The following is a 24,824-nucleotide window of genomic DNA, read 5'->3' as shown; positions in this document are numbered from 1 at the left end:
TGACGTGCAGTAGAGGCTATGAAGCCGCCCCTGTTGCGCTGCACACCTGGTTTGCATGACATGCCAACCCACACTGCATCACGGAGGATTATGCTAATAGCAGTCGCATGTGTGGGGGGAGAAGCCACGATGGCTTCTTCCCCCATTGCGATCATCCCAACACAGCCTTGCTGTTTTAGTATGGTTTTTAATTCAAGTTGCTAATTGTTTTAAGCTGTCTTTATTAGAAGGAAGTTCTTATGCTGTATTTTTAACATTTGTTGCTCTTAAATATGTTATTTTGCCCATGTTTAACATTTTATTTTGCTTTCCTGACCTGTAAGCCATCCAGAGCATATTTGTTGATGGGCGGCCATGTAAGTTCAACAAATCAAATCTCACAAGATAGCGTAATCTATTGTCTTGTTTTTATGACTGAAACAGTGAGCCAAGTTTTTACTCTCACTCTCTCGTTAGCACCAGATAAGATGTTTTTGTGTGCTGTACACCCACCAGGCTTTCAACGGAAATGAAATAGTCAGAGCAGTGGTTGCACTGAACTTTAGTCTGAAATATGTCATGAAAGATTATCATACCTACCAGCCCAGAAAAGAAGCCAAGAGGAAGATTGCAATACTATCAATCCTCCTTATAATTGGCACAAATGACATACCATGGGAATTACTCTGATATACTTACTCTTATTTATTTATTTTTATTTATTTACAATATTTGTATACCACTCCATATCTAGAACAGATTTGGGAGTGGTTAACACAAGAGATAAAACTGTAAAAGGATAAAAAGATTAAAACACCAGACTTAAATTATGCTATTTTGAAAGCAGAATACCAATAGAAACCATGACTGGTCAATTACGGAATGCCTCCTGGAACAGTGCTGTTTTCAGGAGCTGCCGGAAACAGCACAGTGTGGGGGCCTTCCTGACCTCTAAAGGCAGGGAGTTCCACAGAAAGGGGGCCACCACACTGAAGGCTCTTCTCCTGATGGACTCCAATCGGGCCATTGGTCCATGTGGAGCCACAAACCCTCCAGTGACCTCAGCGACCGAGCAGGTTGGTAAGGCAGAAGGCACTCTCTCAAGTATTCTGCTCCCAAGTTATTTAGGGGTTTGTACCCTAGTACTAATACCTTCAACCTGGCCTGGTAGCGAATAGGCAGCCAGTGCAGTTCTCTCAGCAAAGGAGTTACATGCTAAAAAGGGGCAGCTCTTGAAAACAGCCGAGCTGCTGCGTTACTCATACTCACACATATTGCTCGTAATATGTATTATCATCCCTGCAAGCCATGAGGCATGGTTAGCTCAAGTCCCCTAAGACAGTCTTCCCCAACCCCCTGCCCTCCAGATGTGCTGGACTGCAAATCCTGTCATGGAGTGGATGGGAGTTGTAGTCCAAGCCATCTGGAAGGCGCCAAGTTGGGGAAAGCTTCTCTATAATATGACTATTCTAATTAGTGGATATCCTAATGTTCGAGCTCTGTTGGTTGAGCAACAGGGAGTGAGAAAACAAAATTGGGTATTTGGGTTATGTTTGATATAAAAGGCCTGCAACCCTTTGACCTGGCTATCATAAGGCGAGATGTGTCTGATTTTGCTTGATAAAAGGTTTATTAGAATTCAGTTTTCTAACAAAGTCTATTGTTTAATCAAACTTGGAGGCTGCATTGCATGGACAAGAGATCACTGGCTGCTGAAAAACAAAAGGCATCTCAGGGCTATTAGAAAACAGGGTTTGGTTTCAACTCTGAAACCTTACGTTCATTTAAAGATAGTTCGGCTGATACTGTGAACATTTCTTGCTTACAAAAATGTTCACAATGGAAAATGCAAATACATTTTGAAACCTCATGACTTTCCACACTTTCTGTTACCAATGGGGAGGTAAATGAAGAGTATAAAGAATTCAGTAGGTTAGGCAAATTGAGCTGAGTGGTAACATCACCCAGAGTTCAACTCTGTACCCAGAGAACCTGACTGGCCATCATGAACTCATCTCTGGACTGACTCCCCTCAGCTGCTTGCATAAGGAGACTTGCTTTACTACCTCAAAAAACTGCATTTATCCATGGAATCTGGTATCTGAACATGTCTGAGCCTGAACATATTTGTTCTCCTTTGTGAACCAGTAAGGTCACAGAGTTTAGGCTCTGGGCAATAGGGCAGCATCTGGGCCTTGGGCCTCTGGTTGGCCAAGCCTGGTTTAAGAAAACAAGAAGACAGGGAGGAGACGGCCCCCTTGAACAGGCGTTGAAACAGATGGGCAGCAGACACACAGTTCTTTCAAAGGGTTGCCTAGCAACATGTCTGCAATCCCTCCTTTCAACTTCCTTCCCAGGGGAGATAGGGTTCTTCGTCTAAGACATTCTCTACCTCTAATTCACTTGGCATTTGAATTCCCTGGGAGGCAAGTGGGGAGAGCTCCTGCCACAAAGCATCTTCAGTTCTAAGCTATCCAGGTCACCCCATACATTACTTGCTGGGATTCCCATACATCTCCAAGCCATGCTCTGTTCTAACCTAGAAGATCAGCCTTCCCAAACCTGATGCCCTCCAGATTTGCTGGACCACAACTCCCAGAATTCTAGAGGGCACCAGGTTGGGGAAGACTGTAGACGATGTCTGGGAGGATTGGGGTAAGGTAGCATGGCCAATGGTCAGGAATGCTGGGAGCTGAACTCCAAAACATCTGGAGATCTACTTTGCCTGCTCCTAATCTCAACCCACCATACATCATCCAAAAATCCAGAGAAATCAGAAATCCAGGTTGCTGCAAGCATCTTTCACTCACCTCACCAATCTTCTGCACCAGGTTCTCCGTTGTATAGCCAGAATATGTGGTGCTCTCCACAGCTGGAAGGAGGTAGGGTGGGGAGTTGCAGATAAGGATGCAAACTTTATGCGTCGGGCCTCTGTTTGGGGGAGACCAGGAACAGGTGAGGAGCCCTGAAGAACTACATAGTCAAGCATGCTGTGCTTTAATCTAGACCAAGGTTTCAACAGCAGTGCAGCATTGCTGTGCATTTGTCCTATCTTGGACCAGCATTCTGCATGGCAGATATGGATGGATGCAACCCTGACATTGCTTTGTTTTTTACTTTAAAGCAGCTGCAAGAGGGGGCTCGGGAGAGACTCCAATTCAGATTAGAGCAGTAGTGCTGAGAAAAGGTATTTTAGAAGTTACACTTACACACACACTTAAAAAAAAAAAAAACTTCCCTCCCCCTGGGCCTGAAAAGTTGAGCAAAGAAAATTAAAAATAAACAAATGAACAAGTCCAAGAAAGGCTTCAGTAGCTGGCACAGACACTCCCAGCACCACCCCCACCTGGCAAGCTTTCATTTTGTCCTATCTTATTATGACTTTCCAAAGGAAACGGTAAAAGGCTCTGAAAAATCTTATGAGAAAAAACGAAACTCAACTCAGCTTTTCATTCATGTTTCTCCCCTTTCTGTGAAACAACGCCAGGCACATAGGAACCACAGAATGAAACAAAACATTTCACAGCTTTAAACATGACTCATGAGGATGCACTAGTATTAAAAACAGATGGGAACCCTCATGTACACTCATTGAGTCCTGACTTTCCACCCTGCCTTCACCCCTACCCCAAAAAGACTTACATTTGCTCTCTCATCTTTTTGAAGTCATCAAAGAGTTGCAGAGCAGTGCTGAGCCCTTCTGAGATGAGACTGCAGCTCTCGCCACCGCCACCCACAAATCTGAGATTAGGAAGACAAAAAATCAGAGAGGGCCAGTGCTGGGAACCAACGGCCTCATGGGCTGCATTCAGATGATCAAAGCCTCTTGGCCATGCATGCAGCCTGTTTGTGGCCAGAGCAAACACACCAGGAAGGCTTCCATTAGCTATGGTTTCCTGACTTTTCTTAACTGAGACCCCACAGTTAATAGCTTCAGAAAAAGCCAGGATATGAAGCCATGGTTTGAAACTGACTTCATAGCCTGGCTAATTCCAAAGCCATTAATCAAATAAAAACCCCAAAACAAACTAGCAAGGACAAGAAAGGGCTTCCCATAGCTGGCACCGACAGTACTGGGAACCAAAGGGCCAAACAAGAAATTACAGTTAAAGGAAGACTTCCTGGTTTGTTCATTCCCCCTGTGAAGAGATGAGCAAAGGAGCTGCGTACGTGGCCAAAAGGCTTGTTCATCTCTCAGTTTATTAATGAGATATGATTATCCAAACCAGCCCATTCTCAAGCGCCAGACAGAACCCAGACATAAACAAAGTGGCTATACTGAGTCAGAGCTTTGGTCCATTTACTTTTAACATAATCTACTTCAAACAGCAGTTGGTCTCCAAAATTTTAGGCAGAGGTTTTTTTCCCCTATCCCTGCTGCTCAAGATCCTTTAACATGAAATGACTGGGATTAAACTTGGGACCTTACAAGATGCAAAATTTGGGCTCTACCACTGAGCCATGCAATCTTCTAGACTTTGTGGTGACGTTCACCACCCACCCTAATCTTCACATACTTCCCAAGAAACTCAGAAGGCTTGGCTTCCAGCCCACTCTCTACAACCCACCATACCCCACCTTAGCCCTAGAAAACCCAGAAGTCTTCCTTTCCATTCCTTCTCAGACCGATTGAACCGGCCATCCTGTTCAGTCCCCTGAGCCAAACAAACCACTGCCTACCCACAGATCAACCTTGGCTGTAGCATGTTACAAGCAGAGGAGAAAGATAATTGCAAGGCAGCGCATGGATCCAAGCTGACAGCAACTGAAAAGGAACATACTTCACCCTGTTTCCCCCAAACATTTGCTATACTAATCCATCGAGAAATCTTTTCTGATCTCCAGAAGTTACAACTAAGACATTGGATTCCTCTCCTGTTCCAAGGCATTACTCCAGGGATGCACAACCAGTAGTAGGCTAAGGCGTTTCCTGACCATCCCTCTGAATTCCCTGCTGGCAGTACTCTCCACTCTTTTCCACAGAGATTCTCATACAAATCACTCTTTCCCTGCTGCTGCTAGTAGCAAGGAAAGAATCTGTATCAGGATCAGCAGTGTGTGTGTCTATGCATGTGTGCAGCTCCCAGGCCAGCAACAGATACAGCCCTTAGGGCCGAAAAGGTTTTGCTCCCCTGCATTAAACGCTGAAACACAATCTCTAGTGCAAAATTAAGCAGCATGACTACAGATAGTCATGTGCGCTCCCAGACTCACTGAATGCTGTCAAGCCATGTGACAAACTCGTAAGCGCTGCTAGTTGGTGCATGGCACTGCACGTATGACTCAGGAGCGCAGTCCACCGTATTGAACACCACCAGGCTGTACTGGGTGCCACCATACTGCAGGAGACAAGGGTGGGAGGTAGAAGTCGGTTAGACAGACGGGCTCTGGGCAAAGGTATTTTCAGCACTGTGACTCTTCTGCTGGGCTTCTGCTCGGCTGTGTGACTGTGTCACTAACCAGTGATTTTGGCTCCCACTACAGCACAGCTGTGCTGGCGCATTCAAGATGTCTGCAATGTGCACATGCTAATGGAAATGTTTAGAAAGAGCAATTTGTTATCGGTTAAGTTCCTATATGTTTTATTAAATCCACAAAGAGTTCTTTTGTCAAAACTGGAGAAACTGGAATCTAAGCTCACTGGCTGACTTCAGGCCACTCACTGGCAGCATTCAGGTGATTCTCCAAAGGATAGCGAATGATCTCTGTGCTCACATGTTCCTTGCTCCCTCTTCTGCTTGTTTGGCTTAATCAATTACTTTCACATTTGATCTAACTATGCTTTGCCTGCAAGTCAAGGCATGGCCCTAGCTTGTGGGCAAAATATAGTTTTATCAAACCAATGGCTTGCCACACTTGGATGCAACAGCAACTATGGTTTGATCAAACCACTACATAGTGCACTGAAGTATGCACATGACAGGAGTGGAAGATAGAGTGTACAACACAAGGCTTGCTCCCAATCCTTCAAACTATGGTTTGGAGGATTGTCTGAATGCAGACATTGCAACCCAGGTTCAATATAAAGTTAAAACACAGTAACCCCATGTACACTACCTTGAGATCCTTGAGGGAAAAATGGGATAACAGTGACATAGCTTGCATGTTAACACTAAACTATGATTTAGTGTTTATTAGCCTCAGGGCTCACATGCTCCCTCTTCCCCTCTGGCATGGCTGCAAGGAGATCGGAACTTTTCACTTCCATTTCCAACTAACCATAGTTATCCATTATGTCTGAACCTGGACAAATTGTGATTAGTCTTAACTATGGTTTAGGTTAGAGAAATAAGCCAACTTCAAACTGTGTTTTATAATTGTGGCTTGTCTCCCTAAACTATAGTTAATACTAACCACTGTTCTCCTGGGTTCAAATAAATTGAGTCCTAACAGTTAGTTGAAAATGGAAGCAAAAGCTTCCGATCTCCTCTTCATGGGAGGAATGCATGAGCCTGAGTCTCAACCAGGCTTGTTCCCTTAGTGCTAAACTGTTGTTTAGTGTTACATCTGAGCCCACTCAATGTGATAAAAAACAAAAGTAATTAACAGACATTTAGAAACAACTGTTCAGAAGTAGAAGCTTTTACTCAGGGAAAAACTGCTTTTTCCATTCTTTGCTTTAGACAACAGCCAAGTTCACACATCACAGTAGCAAATCACACGTTAAACTATGGAATTTGCTACCTCAAGACGTAGTGATGGCCCACAATTTGGATGGCTTGAAAAGGGGGTTAGACAAATTCCTGGAGGAGAAGGCTATCAATGGCTACTAGTACTTATGGCTATATGCTACCTCCAATATTAGAGGCAGTATGACTATATACCCTTTGCTGGGGAATACGAGTGGGAGAGTGCTATTGCACTCATGTTCTATTTGTGGGTTTCCCATGGGCAGCTGGTTGGCCATTGGTGAACAGAATGTTGGACTAGATGGCCCCTTGGTCTGATCCAGCCTGGCTCTTCTTAAGGTCTTATGATTAAACCCACAAAAAACACATGGGTCACATGCCTGGCATGTGCCACCGCCATTTTGAAAATTCAACTTCCGATCACAGATTACTTCATGACATGTGAACCTGGACACTATGGGTTAACTGTGGATTAAACAGCCCACAGTTAACCTAAGAACTAATTGTATGTTAACAGTGGGTTGTTTAACCCAAGATTAACCCAGTTCACATGTCATGAAATCACCTCCATTGAGCCGATTAGAGGTTGCATATTCAAAATGGCAGTGGCACGCAACCCCAGCAAAACCTGGGTTAATTAACCCATGCTTTGCTGCCGTTACATGCAAACCAGAAGACACATAAGTTCAGACGTCTGGGGCCTCGAATCCAGGTCTTCCTATAGTTCTCAAGACAGCACTGGCTGATCCCCAGCCCCTGCTTCCCCCACCTTATTTTTTCAAGCCATGAACTTTGCTGTTTGGATGGCTGGGTGGGAAAGCAATAAGGCAATTTTGCTCAGGAAAACAAAAACCAAAAAGTGGGGTTTTTACACATATTTGTGGCCTCATGAACAGAAATCAATTTTAGCTATCCTCAAGCTAATCCATGAAATCCTGATAACAGAAAGGAGGCATACTCAAAGAGAAGGACTGCCTTGAGTGCCTTTTAGCTGCCTTGAGCACCATTTTCTTCGTGGAAAGGCAGGGTATAAATTGAATAAATAAATACGGGGTTCCCAGAGCCCACTCAATTTTCTGCATTCATAAACAACTTTGAAAGTGCATTCACACACTCACATCTCCTCCAAAGTCTGTCTCAGCTGGGGGACCACCATTGAAATACCTAGAAATAAAAAATACTCTCTCTCAGATAGGCAAAAATGGGCAAGGATTGTCTCACACGGAACACATCAATAAAAATTTATGAAAAATAGCCATAAACTACTCACTCAAGCAAAAGGTTGTGAAATCACAGGATTATTTTTCATGACCATTATTCCAATTTAGCTATTCGTCATGATTTACCACTTGCCCATTTCCCAGGGGCAAGTATAAATTGTAAACACCTTTATATTGTGTTTTACACCTGATTTAGATCCTGTAAATGTCCAACTCATCTTATTTCTGCTAGTATAATCTGCAAGGTTGTTTCCCCATCAATTTACCTTCTCTTACATGTCCTGAGATGCTGTTATTTGGAAACTGGAAGGTTAGTCATTCTTTGTATTTGCAGCTATTTCAACTTGGGGAAAAAACTTCATGGGCCAGTATTTTACTCCTAGGATTCTTGATCCTATGCATTCTTACTTAGAAGTAAATCTGAATGATTTCAATAGGACTTATTTCCAAGTACGTTGCAATACCATGTATACTTATACTTAACACCATAATCCTATGCATTTTTACTGGGAAGGTCCCGTTGCATTCAGCAGGGCTTATTTTATGTCAGGAGTAGACAGAAGCTAGACTGGGATGTACTGCAAAATATCTAGTTGATTTTCAGTAGATCAGTAATAGGTTTCTGATTCCCAATTTTCTAACAATAGTGACAACTTGTGAGCTTGCTTCTTGTACTTATCGCAAATTCCTGGGCTGAATATGTGCTAAAAGGCACCCTGTTCCTTCATCCTAAGCATATAGTAGATCTCGGAAACCTGAAATCTGCCTACCCTATTCCATGCAAATGTGCATAAGATTGTAGCTGTTTTTAATCCTATGTACTGCCACATTTTACAGGCATGAAAAGAGGGAGACTTGTTCACACCTGCTCACTGAATCTATGATTTTCCAAATCTGTGTAAACTAATAGTTATTTTATTTATTACATTTCTGTAACACCCAATAACTGAAGCTCTCTGGGCAGGTCACAACAATTAAAACCACAAATACAACATGATAAAACATAATATAAAACTTTGTAAACTATAGTATAAAAGAAAAAAAAAGCCAGCAGCAGTGTAAGATTGAAAGATACAACATCATATTTAAAAACAACAAAAACTGAAGGAGTAAAATGCCTGTGAGAATGAAAAGGTCTTCACCTGGCACCAAAAAGACCACAATGTAGGTGCCAAGCAAGCTTCTCTGGGGAGGGCACTGCCACAACGGAAAAGGGCCTCTTTTTAGAAGCCACCTGCTTCACTTCATTTGGCTGGGGTACCTGGAGGTTGGCCTCTGAAGACGATTTCAGAGCCCAGGCAGGTTTACATAGGTAACCTGGCCCAAAACTGTTTAGGTCTTTAAAAGTTAGTATCAGCACTTTGAATTGGTCCCAGAAATGAACTGGAAGTTAGCACAGATCACAGAGCACTGGTATAGTATGTTCATATCACCCAGTTCCTGTTAGTAATCTCATTGCACTATTTTGGACCAGCTGAAGTTTCCAGACTGTTTTCAAAGACAGGCCCACATATAACGCATTGCAGTAATCCAGATGAGATGTTACCATAGCGTGGATAACTGTAGCTAGTCTTGCCTATTGGACCACACTCATTAGAAGAGGGACTCCTGTAAACAAATTTGCCTGTTATATTAAAATGCTTTGTTAAAGTCAGTATATAGTCAAATAGTGAGAACATAGTACTTATTAAGGTTAATAATTGCAGCCCTTTCCAGAAAAAGAACAATTTCCCAACAATCCCTTTCCCATGAGTGTCTCGTTGCAACGAGGACAATGGCAGTGCTGTTGCATACTGGGACCTTGTGAAAACTCACTCAATGGCAGGAAGAAGGTAATGCTTGCGCAGGGACTCGAAGTAGGGCCCGAGATTGGCAGTGCCCTCGATGACGAAGACCACATCAGCAACCATCCCCATGGGCTGAGCAGGCATGTCCAGTGTTGGCACCACCATCTCCTCCAGCTATCCACGATGACGTGTGGATATACAACGGCAATATGGCAACAAATTAATAACAAGAAGGAAGCTGAAATCAGTTACTATTTAGCATTTATTCCGTATCAACGGAGCACTAGGTGCTGTACAAAACACAGTACTGACATAGTCTCTGGTCAAGGGTCACTATCTACACTAGACAAGCAAGACAGATAAGGAGAGGGAGAGGGTAGGAGACTGAGAAATGAGGAATAGGGTAGAAGCAAGCCAAACAGAGATGAAGGTGTAGGTAAGGGAGGGAGAAGGTGGCGTGCAGGGCAGGAATAGACAGACTTCAAGTATGCACTTTGTGGGGTTTCTTTACTAGAACCCCATTGTCCACTAACCAGAGCCAAATGCAAAATAGCAGTGGAGGGACCAGACATACACTTTGGATTAAGGCAATCCAGGCATTTGTTTTGAGAACCAGAAGTGAGCTCACAGCTCTTTTACACAAAAAATTACTCTTGGTTTCCCCCAAGCATTCTTGGGTGTTTCCAGATGCAACTTTTATTGTGCAATCACACTGCCTCATTCATAAAATTCGATGGGGGTGGAGTGTCCAGTCGTTGTCATCTTCAATTTGTAGCCCTCCCATGTTTTCCCACCACTTCTTCCATTTTTTTTCTTACCAGAAAAAAATCATTTAAGGAAGATGGAAAAGCTGCAGGATACCTTTCGATAGTTAGCGATAGGAGCCCTCTGCCTAGAAACAGCTTTTGTTTCAGAAGCCTAATTTAGGGGGACACATTTATGTAGCTGCTATCATTAAATAATTGGGAAAGAACCCCCCTTAGTAATCTATTGCAAATCACCCAGTAGCTCCTGATCTACCTTCTCCCCACCCCTGGTGTAAGAGACATAAAAGCCCTGCTAGTTCAGAGGAAAAGTCCATTTAGCCCTATAATCCATTCCCACAATGACCAGCCAAATACTCTTGGAAGGCATAGAGACAACACCTTCCCTAGTGCTCACACACACACACACACACATATACCACAAGTGGTACTCAGAAATACTGTACCACTTGAAGCGCCATTTAACTATCATGCCTATCACTAGTTGATGAGGCCACCTTCACCTATGAGTTTGTCTCAGCTTTTTTTTTTTTTTAAGCCGTCTAGACTAGTGGCCATCCCCAACATCTTACGGCAGTGAGTCCTGTAAATCAATTATGCATCGTGTGAAGAACAACTTCCTTTTGTCTACCTCAGGGGTGGGCAATCTGGTGCCCTCCAGATGTTTTTAACTACAACTCCCATAATTCCTGATCATTGGCCATGCTGGCTGGGTGTTGCAGCCCCAAACATCTGGAAGGTACCAGGTTGCCCACCACTGGTCTACCTTGAATCTACCACCCTAAAGCTTCACAGACCTCTAGTATCATGAGAGGGAAGCAAAGGCGGGGGGAGGGGCCCTCCACTTTCCCCACACGTCATGCATTATTTTGGCTTTACTGAAGGAGCAACCAGTCTTGAGCGAGGACTTGCGGGAAGGGAAGAAGCAAGGGATGTATTAAGTAAGAGGAGACGCAGGGGCATGATTTCTGTCTGGCTTCGGCCTCTCTCCTCCCCCCTCCCCAAATACCGCTCGCAGGCTTTGGCTCCCCTCCCTCATCCGCCCCCTCCGCTTGACCCCCGCCTAGTCCCGTACCCGACGCTGACATCCGGATTCTCGGCCCCGCTTGCTCCCCAGCCACCGGAAGTGATCCCCTTCGGGTCCACTCCTCGGCACGCACGCGCGTAGACGCACCTTCCTCCTCCCGTGTGGGTGGAGGAGAACTCGGATTCCTCTTCCTCCTCGGTCACGGGAGAAAACAAGACCAAACAACGGGGGGGGGGGGAGAGAGAAGAAAACATCCAATCATTAAAGGGCGTCCGTTACTATGGCAATGGCGCCGCTTGTGTCCCGGCATGCAGCGGGCTCCCCAAAATGGCGGCCCTGAGCCGGGAGAACGGAGTAGCGATGGGTGCGGGGTAGGAAGAGGCCCAACGTGGAAGCGACTGCCGGCTGGCCAGCGCGGGAGAGGCAGCCCGGGTCCCAAGATGTGGGAGGAAGCGGGGGCCTCCGTGACCTTGCTGTGCCTCACGGCCAGCAGTGGGGTGCCCTTGTACTGCAGGAGCCGGGGTGGCCCCGCCAAGCAGCAGGTGAGGGCTGCGGTGGCATCAACTCTTTCCCTCCTCCCGCCCCGCTGTGGATTCCTAAATGAATCCCAAAGGGTTTTTCATGACGGACAGCCATGTGGTACAGTAGGCACTTGGTCTGCAGATATACCTTTGGGAAAGACCTCCGCTGGCAGGGCTTCTGCAGCTTTCCCCAACCTAGGGCCGATCCTGTTGTATTGGACAACAACTCCTATCCTTCCCACCATTGGCCATGTTGGCTCAAAAATGATGGGAGTTCTACTCCAACACATCTGGAGGGAATCAGGTTGGTGGAATGGCAGAATAAACAATACTGGGCCAAGTAGGCCAATGGTCTGACTAAACAGCATTGTATATTGGTCAGGAACATCCATTGTTCAGTGGTAGAGCACATGCTTGGCCACAGGCAAACAATATTGAACAAGATGAACTAAGATTTTGATTCTGTACAAGGCAGCTTCATGTGTTCAGAAGTAAGCCCCACTTTTTGTACAATGGGACTTAGTTCTAACTAAACGTGCATAGGATTGCAGCCTTGGGAAGGATTATTCATCCAATAGCAAATTCAGATGGTGAGTACTGACAGAAATGAAGCCAAAACAGGGCCACTGAGAAACATAAGAGTTGTCCTGGCATTGCAGAAGCTCATTCTGATTGCTGTCATTGGCCAGGAGACCAAAGGTCACTGGGAAGTTGCAGCCCTTCCCTCCCAGGAAGAATAACATGGCAAGGAGGAGACTAACATGGCCCCATCCATCTGGCAGAGAAGGAGCAGTTGCAAGACGTTTGCTTCCCCCCTTCTTGTCAGAAAGGACACTTGGCTCCAACTGCCAGTTGCTCTGAGACTTCAAAAGTGAGGTGAAGCATGGTGGACTAAAGGCTGCTGAATTGTGTGGGTTTGGGGTTTGTATAAGTGTGTGTATATGATTACAATATATTGCAAGACACCTTGAGGATCATTTGATCGAAGGGTGGGATATAAATCATCTAAATAATAAGAGTGGAGCTCACTATGCTCAGAAAGTTTGGAGAAGTAAAAATATTTTCTTAAATACAAAAATTAAGATGGGGGGGACACAATCCAGTGACCTAGTTCCCCCCATGGTTTGTTGATTTGTGGGTTGTTGTTATGTGTGAACCCAGAACTATGGGTTGTTAATCACAAACAACTCCCAAAGAGAACCCATGGTTTGTTGTTGGGTTGTGAACTGTGGGTTGCTTAAACCATCGGTTGTCATTAAATGAGAATCCAGAATCATGGCTTGTTCGTGGTTTTTTTTTTTTTTTACCAGGTTACAGAGGCAGTGGGTAAGAGCAGTCAAAACATCCAGCTGCTTTACATGCCAGTACTGCAGTGCTGCAAAGGCATTTGGGATAGAGGGAGGGTGAAGGAGGAAGACACCCCCCCCCAGGAACTGAGAAAATAAACCATGGTTTGATCAATCATCTGCCAAATCCCTGGGTAGGGCAACAAACTATGGTTTATTTAAACCATGGATTAGTGTTACATGTGAATCCGGTCAATGAGAACTAGACATACTCAGCCAAAAAAACATTGAGTGTCAGTTGGAAAAGAACAGGGGTGGGAAGAGAGTGGAATACCCTGCTTGAAGAGAATGGTTGGCTGGAACCATTCCTGTTCCAACCACGTGGCTGCTCCAGAAACTACTCATTTTAGTATTAGTAACTGACTTCATAGATTGTTGTGAAGGTAAAAAAGATGATGACTGTAAAGCACTTTGTACACTAGATGTCTTGGAAATTTATACAAGATGTCCCATAAGTTAGTGGTTGTAGAGTACATGGCTTGTGTGCAGAGGAGTCCAGCCATAGTCTCTGGTATCTCCTGTCAAAAGATCTGTGTTTCAGGGGTTGGAAAGACCTGCACTGGAGACCTCGGAAAGCTGCTTTCAGTCTGAATAGCTGGACTAGTGGTTTGATTCTGTATATATCAGCTTGATAAGTTCATATATATATATTATACCAATGCTTATGTCTTATCCCCCAGCTGCCCTTCTCTGTGATTGGCTCCCTGAATGGGGTTCATATGTTTGGTTCCAACCTAGATGTCCTGCTGACAGCTGCCTGCACAGAGAATATTCGTGTGGTCTGGAAAGTGTTTCACAACAGGTGAGTAGAGAAACAGGCCAACTTGTGCCCCAAGATTTTCTCTGTTGTTAGCGATCAGTGTCTTCAGCTGTATCTGGTACACATTGAACCATTTTGTCACCATAATGAAGAGGCCTCAATATCTTCGTTGTTACAGTCAAGCATCAATAGTTGTGGAATACTGAGGATATGCTTGACAGAAGAGTCTAGCATCCATGAATATATGCAAAAAATCTAGAAATACCAAATCACTGGCTACTAGTCCGAGTACAGAATGCCTTTGTCCAGCACAGATCTTGGCTGCTTTTCATAGTCCCAAATCCTTCTGCTTTATACCACCTGAATTTTCCTCAAATGTATTGTGTTCCAGCGCCTCCCTCTCCCCCCCAATCACGCAACATGGAAAATACTTTGCATTTAAGCAAAGTTATGTAAATTTGTTGAATTTACTCCAGCTTCAGGATTCAGTAGTTTTTGCAGGCCTCCTAATTATTTGTATTGCTGTTGATAAATATGGAATTCTGTGAAATACTAATGGGGGTCGTGCCGGTATTATCACAGATCCATTTTGTGAAATACAACTGGTCTATCACATACCCATTTGGTTCTATCTAACTTGAGTTACCAGAACCACAAGTCATATAGGTGGGGATGTGAGATCTTCATTGTAGATGTGCAATCCAACTCCACCCCTGTTTCCTTGGAAGTAAGCCCCACTTTATTCAGCCCATAGGATTGGAGCCTTACTTACATGAGCAGGTATCCTAACTTTCAACTTAAAAGTACCTGTTATTACTGTTACTTTCACTGCATGTCGATTACAGCTCAGAGAACGGGTTTTCTGCCTTCCTCGGGGTTGGTTATGGCAAGGGAGGTGCATTTTGTCGTTTTTCCCACCAGTGTGCAGGGATTTTAATCTAGCAGGAGGAGTTAGTTGAGAATCATTTCCATCTGCCGAATATCCCATAGCACAGTGTTCAGTATTTCATAAACTATACAGCCCCCCCCCCCCTCCCCGAAGCTACAGAATACGGGACAGATTATTCCACGTCTGCCCATGGCAAAGGTGTTCAACCTTTCATGCATCTACTCTTTCTTTCTCTCACACACACCCCTATCTTTATATTTTATGTTTGATGTTCCCAGCATCACTCTCATTGTCCTGTCTTCAGATGAAAGTGCCAGTGACTTTAGCCTTGGGAGGCTCCTTGAGAATGTCTTCAGTGCTATGGTGAGCAGTCAAAAAAGTGAGGGAATGCCATTTCAGCCATTGTCTGAAAGTAGGAGGCAAGCCCCATCCATTGCAGTGTGAAATAATCCCAAGGGGAGGAGCTGGCTCAGATGAGTGGTGGTCTGTTCTACACAACTTTGTTTGGGGGTGGGGGTGAAGTTGTATAAACTTTATCTATACAACTCTACTTTCCAAGAACTCATTTTGCAGCTGCTTCCTTCCCCAATCCACTAAACCTTTCATATACAGTCAGGGCCAGAAATATTGGAACAAGGATAACTGTTTTGGCAGTTGGCCTCTGTACACCACCACATTGAAGTTGAAAGGAAACACACCCAGATGGGAGCGAAGGCAGGACTTTCAGCTGTAATTCAAGGGGTTTGACAAAAGTGGAGCACTAACCATTCAGGAAGGACAGCCAGTGGCATCCACACACCCCCATCGTTGGTAGCTGATAAGTAATGGAACAAACCAACATCATTTCAAACTTAAGGATCGCCTTTAATACCAGGATGAAAATCCTTTGCACTCAATGACTGCCTGAAGTCTGGAACCCATGGACATGGCCAAATGCTGAGTTTCATCCCTCGAGATGCTTTGCCAGGCCTTTATTGCAGCTATCTTCAGCTGCTGCTTGTTTGTGGGTCTTTCTGCCTTTGGTCTTGTCTTCAGTAAGTGAAAAGCATGCTCTATTGGGTTGAGATCAGGTGATTGACTTGGCAATTGAAGAACATCCCACTTCTTTGCCTTGAGAAACTCTTGGGTAGCTTTTGCTGTATGTTTTGGGTCATTATCCATCTGCAATATGAAGCAGCGTCCTATCAGTCTGGCAGAATTCGGCTGAATCTGAGCAGAAAGTATAGCCCTATACACTTCAGAATTCATCCTGCTGCTTTTATCCTCAGTCAGGTCATCAAGAAACACCAGTGACCCGGTTCCATTGGCAGCCATACATGCCCATGCCATAACACTGCCTCCACCATGTTTGAAAGATGGTGTGGTACACTTTGGATCATGAGCTGTTCCTTTCCTTCTCCATACTTTTCTCTTCCCATCATTCTGGTACAAGTTAATCTTGGTTTCATCAGTCCAAAGAATCTTATTCCAGAACTGGGCAGGCTTTTTTAGGTGTTTGCTGGCAAAGGCTAATCTGGCCTGTCTGTTCTTGATGTTACCAGTGGTTTGCACCTTTTTGTGAAGCCTCTGTATTTACATTCATAAAGCTGTCTCTTGACTGCAGATGTTGACAATGACATGCCTACCTCCGCAAGAGTGTTCTTGACCTGGCTAGATGTTGTGAAAGGGTTCCTCTTCACCATGAGCAGAATTCTGCGGTCATCTACTTTAGTTGTCTTCCGTGGTCTGCCAGGCCTTTTGCTGTTGCTGAGCTTGCCAGTTAATTCCTTCTTTTTCAGGATGTTCCAAACTGTTGTGCTGGCCACTCCCAATGTTTTTGCTATCCCTCTGATGGGTTTATTTTGTTTCCTCAGACTAATGATGGCTTCCTTCACTCACATGGACATCTCTTTGGACCTCATGTTGGGAGTTCCAGTGAACAGCTACCAAATGCAAACGTAACACTCAGAACCACCTCCAGGCCTTTTAGCTGCTTGATTGGTCATGGGGTACCCAGGAAACAGGCCGCACCTGGCCATGCAGCTGCTTGTCAGCCATTTGTTCCATTACTTATGAGCCACCAACTATGGGTGTGTGTGTATGCCACTGGCTGTCCTTCCTGAATGGTTAGTCCCCCACTTTTGTCAAAACCCTTGAATTACAGCTGAAAGTCCTGCCTTCACTCCCATCTGGGTATGTTTCTTTTCAACTTCAGTGTGGTGGTGTACAGAGGCCAACTGCCAAAACAGTTATCCTTGTTCCAATATTTCTGGCCCTGACTGTACATTGCTTACTGTGCATTAGTTACCCCATAGCACACCTTAACCATCCCTTTGCTCTTGCAGTTAGAATGGTAAAAATGTAGGTGGGGTGGGGGACTCTTCCAAGGCATACTTATAGATGGAGTGTAGATTCTAGACTGCATCATAAGTATGAGCAATTGTGAGCATGGAACTGTGTGTGTGTGTGTGTGTCAGTACTAGACAAATTCATCTGAGGGAATGGGGCGTGTATGTGATGCCAGAGAACTGAAGGGTTCTGGTTTCTAAATTACACAGAGGTCCCCTCTCCACATGGTTGAATCCACTGGAGCATAGACCTACTGCTCTGGGTCTAGAAACTTATTTGGCTTTTTCAGGAACTGGCTGCTGTGTTTCTTTGTGGCAAGGTTGGGCAATCCTCTTTCTCGGGGGGATAATTGCAGGGTTTCTCTCCCTTAGAGGGAAGTTTGTATGTTTTACTACAGGTGCTGGTATTGGGCTTGGAGGAATTGGTAAATGCACGCAACATCGAACGTCTCAAAAAGGACCTGAAGGTAACAACTGACCCAAAGGCTTCTAGAGAGTTGGGGAGGGGAGTAAGTGTAGGTCATATTGATAAAAACTGGAGACAGGAATATGGGCTGTAGATAAACTTTGCGGTGGGACTGGGATCAAGGGATACAGCCATATTCTTAGAGCAGGGGTGAGCAACTTGCGGCCCTCCAGATGTTGTTGAACTGCAACTTCCTTCAGCCTTACCCAGTGTAGCTGATGATGAGGGATGATGAGAGTTGCAGACCAACAACATCTGGAGGATCACAAGTTGCCCACCCTGTCTTAGAGAATGCTTCTTCTGCTCTCTTCCATTGCAATTCTTTGATCAGTTGAGGGAGCTTCTGGCTGCTGCTCTCTGTATCAAATCTTAATGGTAGAGAGAGGCATCCTTGGAGTCGTCTGTCTTGCTTTGGCACCCCCTTTAGCCTGTGCTAGAGTGCCTTCTGGAGGCAGGCCAGATTATATTACTTAGAGCAGGGGTGCAGAACCTCTGTCAGCCGAAGGGCAGAATTCCATTTTGCAGAAGCTCTCGGGCTGAATTCAGATGGTGGGCAGGGCCAGAGGCAACAGGGGAGGGGACCAAAAAACCAAACATACCAGCATATTTTAGCATAAAGTTCTTACTGCCAGTAAGAGGAGAGGCATTTCAACCTTTTAGAATGGGGAAAAAAACTGCACAAAAGCCAGAAAGCCACCAAATGTCCAGTGATTGCGGGGAAGGGGTGGGGCCTTCTGGGGAACCCTGGAGGGCCAGATTTGGCCCCTGGGCCTGAGGTTTGCACCCCTGATTTAGAGACAGTTAGTGGTGAGAAATGAACAGTGAATTCCTAGGAGATTTTTCTGAAATGGTTTTCATGGCCTAATCTAAGTTTTCTGGAGTGGCTTTCTATCCTTGGTAGTTTAAATATGAAATTTACCACTCCCTAGGCATGTTTCAAACTGATTGACAGTTTCCTGGAGCCAGGCAAATGCAGTGCTGATTTGACCCAGTGTGTGGAATGTGCCATGATGCCCTCCAGGGCAATACTGCAGGTGAGGCTGACATATTCTTTCCCCTTCAGCAGGTCCTGACACACTCATTGAGGCTGTTCACACATCATGACAGCCCACCATGGTTTAATTTACCCATGGGGGCTTTTGCGTTGTGTACTCAAACAACCCCTCAAACAACGTGTCGCATTGTGCCCTCAACGTAACATGGCAAGCCGGGCACCATGCAAAACTGGCATTTGCCAGGATATAAAAGCCCCTGCAAGTAAAGTACACCGCGGTGAGCTGCCATGTCGTGTGAATCAAGTCATTCTCTCTGTTCAGGATTGGGCTTGTCTGAATACTCAAAACCCTTTGGGGGTAAGCTCTGCATCAACATCCCTACGAGTGCCTTTCAACAAAGCAAAATGTAAGCATCATTACATTTGCTTCCTCATTACCTCTTTGTGTCTCTTCCCCCATCCCTCAAGGCCCGCTATTGTCAGTTAGATAGTAAGTTCTTGGAGGCAGGGGGCTGTGTTTTGGTTCTTGCTTATGTTATTTAGGGCTCAATCCTATACATTTTTAGACAGAAGGCAGGCCTTCAACTCCCAGCATTCCCCACCCAACATTCCCCAGCCAGCTGGCTGGGGAATGCTGGGAATTTTAAACCTGCCTTCTGCCTAAAAATGCATAGGATTGTGCCCTTAGTTAAGCTCTGTGTCTGTTGGTGCTACCTCTATTTGTAGCTTTCAGTATCTGCACGTGGACACTGTGGGTTGCAAACTGAAGAGCAAGGCAAGGTCAGAGAGGATCTCAACCAAAAGTAGAGGCTTCCTACCCTTGTAGAAAAATCCCAGGAGTCGGATGGGGTGCAAAATGACCTCCAAGCACAAAACTACAGCAGGGCAAGGGTTGCATGTAAAAGCTTTCCTCATGCCACTGGTGTGGGCAGCGTAGAGCCACTAACATCTTGAGCCATCTGCCTGAGAGGAAGCAAATGAGCTTTGTTATGGCTTTGCACCAATCACTGGTGGGGTTGGAACTCAGTCCCTTCCCTCTGGAGTTTTGGTTGTGTGCGTGGGCTTGTGCCTAACATGGATCCAGAGCTATAAAACACAAAGTCTGTGACTGCAGGGAAGGAAGAATCACTTGCCTGCCAAACTGACCAGGCTTCCTGCACAGCTGGAAATCTACTTGGCATCTTTGCTGGTAGGTATTTCTTTCCTTCCCCAAAGCGAAGGAGGAAGGTGTGGTGGAAGGAAAAGAGAAGATAGTGGGGAAGATGGGAGACTGTGGGGGAAGAATGGGGGGAGCAGGAAGAAGGTGGGGTATGGGGAGAGGGAGAATTAAAGACAACAGGAGGAAGAAAAGACATGGAAGGATGGAAGGACTTTCTTCTTAATTTACCCCACTCCTCTGGGTAACATTAAAGCCCTTCCTGCATTCACAAAGTTTCTGTAGCTTCTCATATAAGCCCCCTAGCTCACTACCTGCTGACCTTTTTTTGGAAATGACCATTCCCCACAGTACCATTAACCAGCAAACATGATTGCTGCTGTAATGTGTTGTTCCTCCCATAGTGACCAGGTTCAATGGAAGTCTGGCAGTTTCCCCAAATTATCCTCTGCATTATTTTCCCACCACTCCTTGAAATACCTCACTGACCATGGTCTTGCCAGCCACAGGAGCTGTTTGTCCTCTGTGGTAAACATAAAGTATTCAGGAAAACTGTGGAGAAAACCGTGGGGAAGGGGGGGCTGTCATCTCTGAGAGGAGCCTATGCGCTCTTTGTTTTCACTGAGAAGTTAACGAAGAATGCAAGTGAGGTAAGGATTTGCCAGTCTAGAGCAACTGTTTGTGACAAGATGCTTGGTTTGTATCTTTGGCCTCTGCTGTCACCTGTGAGGGTTTGAATAGTTCTAGCTTGTGTCCGTAGCTTGTGTATGCAGATGGGCAAGCCTGTTTTGCCTCGTTCTTTCCCCATTTCAGGAATGCCTGGAAGCCTTTGCCTTGGCAGCCGAGTCCCGGTTCGGCAGTCTGCTTGCGGGCGGGCGGGTGCTGTGTGCAACGGAGCAGTGGTGGCAGCTGGCAGCCCCAGAAGCCATGCTGCTGGTGTGGCTGGTGCACTCCCTTCCGCCCCACACCTCCCGCGATCTCCCCGTTTACCTTCCTCATGGCAGCCCCACGGTGAGCAGATTGGCGATTCAGGCAGGGGCAGGGGGAGGGGGGAAAGGGAGGCAGTAGACGAGTCTGTCTTTCTGATTTTCCACGTCCCTCACTCCCACAGGTTCCCCATCGCTTCCTGACCTTCCAGCTCGTGCCTGGTTTGGAAGTGGTGCTGCTCTGTGGGCCTAACCCCTCCCTACAGTGTGTGGCTGATGAGGTGAGGAGGAGAAGGGGGGTATAGGCCCCAAAGCTTAGGAGTGAAGTGGCTTGCCATCCTTTCCTCGCCAGTCCCTTGAGGCAGTTAAGAGCAGTTCAGTGCATTAATGTTTTTGCAGTTCCAACACACCCAGCCATTGTTTTGATAGGGTGCTGTCTCCATCACCCCACTACTGCCATCTTGAATAGGGGACCCAAAGAGGGAGGGAGGCTTAAGCGTTGTTCCTTGTTTGGGGCACGTGACTGGCAAGCCTGTAGTTGGTCCCTTAGGGGAGCTTGGGCATCCTTAGCAAGCTTTCTCTTCTTGTAGCTAGTGAAGAAATTTTGGCAACCGCTGCTGGATCTCCTGAAGGCAAGTGCCAGAGCCCCTCCTCGATGCCTGCCTCCTGGCATCCCTCTTGCCCCTGGGATCTTGGGGTGAGTCTCACAAATTTCTGGGGTTGGGTGGGGGTGGAGCAGTTTGGGGGATATGAACGGGGCCATGTTTGTTTCACCTCTGCTCCTTCCTCCCTTTCAAAAGTGTATTGCCAGTCTGGGTACGCAACCCTCCCCCAGTGCCATTCACCATCTCTCCTACAGGCTGTTGCTGATCAACCAAGATCAGAGGAAAAGCCTCTTCACAGTGCAGCCTCACGGTACCTGGACTGAAGGTATGGCTGAAGCATTACTGCGCTGGGGAAGGGGAGAGAACACCTTTCCCCTCTCAAAGCTCTATTACAGCCTGCCTCAGCCTGGTGCCTTCTAGCTGTGTTGCACTACAACTCCCAGCATCCCACAGCCAGCTGGGAGTTGTGGTCCAAGACAATTGGAGAGCACCAGGTTGGGGCAGGCTGCTCTATTAGGAAGCCCACCCATTCTGTGGGTTTTGTGAAATGTATGCATTTGTCATTTACACTGTGCTATGTACGATGGTGAGCTGCTACTCAAAAGAGCACCCCAGTTCCATCTCAAGGTAAGGCTAGGCCCTTTCCCCTTGCAGGATCCGAGATGGCGCTGAAGAACCGGCTCTGTGCCCTCCGCTCCTTCTACGCCTTAGCGATCTCCTTGTACTTCCCCTGTGAGAAGCCAGAAGAGACTGCAGGTGAGTTCCTGATACCATCCCTTTTGCTGTCTCGATGCACACTGTGAATCTCGTAACTTCTAAAATCACGCAAAATATTTTTACGTTGGCCATTTTACACAGCCAAGCATTCAGGTTCTCCAGTTAGTGGGAACTCTTTGGTGACAGAGACTGAACAAGCATTGGGACATTTTCCAAGTTGATATTTTTAATTGCAACCCTAAAGACTAAGAACGTGTCTGCTTTTTAAAAAAGCAACAGAAGTTGACATTCTTTGGTGCTGGAGTTGTACCTGAGGATAAACGCACACACGGTCCTTCTTTGTCTCTGCTGTAGCCCACGGAGCCTGACCTTCTTGTCCCTTCCTCAGCTCCTTTGCAGGAGGAGTTCCAGGCTGGCTTCTCCCACCGGCCCCAGCACTGCTATGTGGTCTACACCACCCACAAGGCCTATGCAATCCATGGGAGACGGCATCAGCTCTTCCTAGTTGTGAAGCCTGATGTGCCTACCTTTGCTCTACGGTCCCTGGCAACCTGCACACTACAAGCCCTCACAGCTGAGGACTCAGGCTTCTGAGCGGATGCAGCCTGCTGGACGCAAAGGTGAAATTGGGGGAAGTGAGATGAGCCCCTGAATGTTCCATGCAAGCTGTGTTTACCTGTAGTAGAGCAGCCTGGTTTTGTGGAAGAACTTTCATAGGCAAGAGGGATTTATATGAATTCCACTCATCCCCTGGCCTTTATTTAAGGGGAAAACAACTGGGCTGACAATGGCTATGACTACCAGTTTTGGCCTCATGTCTCTTCTCCCTCCCACATTTAAAAAAATAAAGTTGGTACGAACTATGCGTCTCCCACTGTTGTCTAGACATGTGTACATTATTGAAGGCACATGAGATTAAAATACATCCATGAAATCAGGGAAGCTATTGTGGAGTTACAGCTGAAAGGATCAGGCTTTTCATTCAGGTCCACCTCAGCAGAGCAATGAGCTCCTATGCTTTGGATGATGCAATTTTCGTTATCATCAAACCTAATAAGCTACTGTCATGTTTTACTGCCAGCTTCCTTTCTATTCCCTTAACAATTTGTATTCATTCCACATGCTGTCATACTTCCTGTTTATAGTAGTTTCTCACTTTCCACTGTGACTAGCTTTTCCATCTTCTTTAGGAGAGGAGCATCTTCTGCTGCTCTCACCAGCTCATGCTCTGCGGAAGCAACAGAGCTTCCTCACACTCCCAACAACTTGATGTGTTAAGTGGCTAAGACTAAGCTAGGAAGTCCCTGATTCAAATCCTTCCTCAGTCATTAAGCAAGTCATTATTTCTCAGCCTAAGTTGCCATAATACTAATTCTGACCTGCTTTAAAAAGCTATTATAGGTATATGTGACATGTCAAGAAGCACTTTATACCCTCTAAAGCACTATATATAAATACTAAATCCAGAGATGTCTGCACTGACTTCTGGATTAGTAAAATTAATTTGGATTGAGGCTGTAATTCTGTGTACACTTATTTGGGAATAATTCCCATCAAAATCACTGAGATAGTTCTCGCTAAAGGAGAAAGAAACAGAGGCCTAGGCTGTTCAACCTAAATTATAGAATCATAGAATAGTAGGGTTGGAAGGGGCCTACAAGGCCATCGAGTCCAACCCACCGCTCAATGCAGGAATCCAAGTCAGAGCATCCCTGACAAATGGCTGTCCAGCCTCGTCTTGAAGGCCTCCAGTGTGGGAGAGCCCACCACCTCCCCAGGTAATTGCTTCCACTGTCGTATTGCTCTAATGGTCAGGAAGTTTTTCCTGATGTTCAGCCGGAATCTGGCTTCCTGTAACTTGAGCCCATTATTCTGTGTCCTGCACTCTGGGATGATCAAGAAGAGATCCTGGCCTTCTTCTCTGTGACAACCTTTCAAGTACTTGAAGAGTGCTATCATATCTCCCCTCAGTCTTCTCTTCTCAAGGCTAAACATGCCCAGTTCTTTCAGTCTCTCTTCATAGGGCTTTGTTTCCAGTCCCCTGATCATCTTTGTTGCCCTCCTCTGAACCCTCTCCAGTTTGTCTGCATCCTTCTTAAAGTGTGGTGCCCAGAACTGGACACAGTACTCCAGATGAGGCCTAACCAGTGCTGAGTAGAGGGGAACTAGTACTTCCCGGGATTTGGAAGCGATGCTTCTATTAATGCAGCCCAAAAGAGCATTGGCCTTTTTTGCAGCCACATCACATTGTTGGCTCATATTTAGCTTGTGATCGACAACAATTCCAAGATCCTTCTCACTTGTAGTGTGGTTGAGCCACCCTCCATATGTTGGAGGGTGGGGCATTAATAAAAAGAAGCTGATATTTCAGTTGGAGTATGCCATGTATTACAAAAGTCATTCTGAAATCAAGGCAAATCCAGACACATATTCATGCTGCTTCAGTTCCTCAGAATATTCTAGGTGGTTAGATGGAGGGGGGGAGGTCCTTGAATGGTAAGCAGATTGCCCTGATTAGGTAAAGCTTCTTCCAATGGTGAACTGAAACTTATTCCAGGAACTAAGTCATTTTCATGTCCACGGTACTGCATTTGACACCTGTGTGGAAGATAAAATTGCTGGCTTTCAAGCTGTAACCCCTTCTGTTTGGTTCAGAAATGCTGTATAACACATTGGCAGCTGAAATTTAATGAAGTTAAGATTTCAAGGAT

At 45.7% G+C, this 24,824-nt stretch overlaps 2 protein-coding genes across 12 annotated transcripts in view; one reads left to right on the top strand and one right to left on the bottom strand.

The window, feature by feature from the left end:
- MED25 (mediator complex subunit 25) overlaps window positions 1–11,738 on the bottom strand; it is a 27,827-nt gene extending 16,089 nt beyond the window's left edge. For 7 of the 10 annotated variants that reach the window (XM_084805002.1, XM_084805005.1, XM_084805008.1 and 4 more), the window contains exons 1-6: window positions 11,455–11,492; window positions 9,644–9,789; window positions 7,727–7,772; window positions 5,194–5,318; window positions 3,622–3,720; window positions 2,790–2,910 (exon numbers count right to left, since the gene is read on the bottom strand). In XM_084805002.1, the coding sequence (XP_084661128.1) occupies window positions 2,790–2,910; window positions 3,622–3,720; window positions 5,194–5,318; window positions 7,727–7,772; window positions 9,644–9,780 (528 nt within the window). In that variant the 5' untranslated portion in view covers window positions 9,781–9,789; window positions 11,455–11,492. Of the gene's footprint in view, window positions 1–2,789; window positions 2,911–3,621; window positions 3,721–5,193; window positions 5,319–7,726; window positions 7,773–9,643; window positions 9,790–11,454; window positions 11,493–11,553 lie in introns of those variants that run through there. The other 3 variants (XM_084805011.1, XM_084805006.1, XM_084805003.1) reach the window with 3 other exon arrangements.
- On the top strand, window positions 11,715–24,824 carry FUZ (fuzzy planar cell polarity protein). Of its 2 annotated transcripts, none has more exons than XM_084805013.1 (11): window positions 11,715–11,948; window positions 13,954–14,075; window positions 15,201–15,285; window positions 17,648–17,716; window positions 18,645–18,749; window positions 20,679–20,876; window positions 20,977–21,072; window positions 21,382–21,488; window positions 21,651–21,721; window positions 22,051–22,152; window positions 22,502–24,824. In XM_084805013.1, the coding sequence occupies exons 1-11, from the start codon at window positions 11,715–11,717 to the stop codon at window positions 22,705–22,707; spliced, it is 1,395 nt and encodes a 464-aa protein (XP_084661139.1). In that variant the 3' UTR covers window positions 22,708–24,824. The 2 variants fall into 2 exon arrangements, with proteins under 2 accessions (XP_084661139.1, XP_084661140.1); XM_084805014.1 differs by having other exon boundaries at window positions 22,468–22,978.

This window comes from Heloderma suspectum, chromosome 6, assembly GCF_057233095.1.
Source record: "Heloderma suspectum isolate Gila_16-S chromosome 6, 16-S_ref, whole genome shotgun sequence".
Classification (NCBI taxonomy): Eukaryota; Metazoa; Chordata; class Lepidosauria; order Squamata; family Helodermatidae; genus Heloderma; species Heloderma suspectum.
Note: the sequence above shows the minus strand (reverse complement) of the source record. Positions and strands in the feature narration are given on the sequence as shown.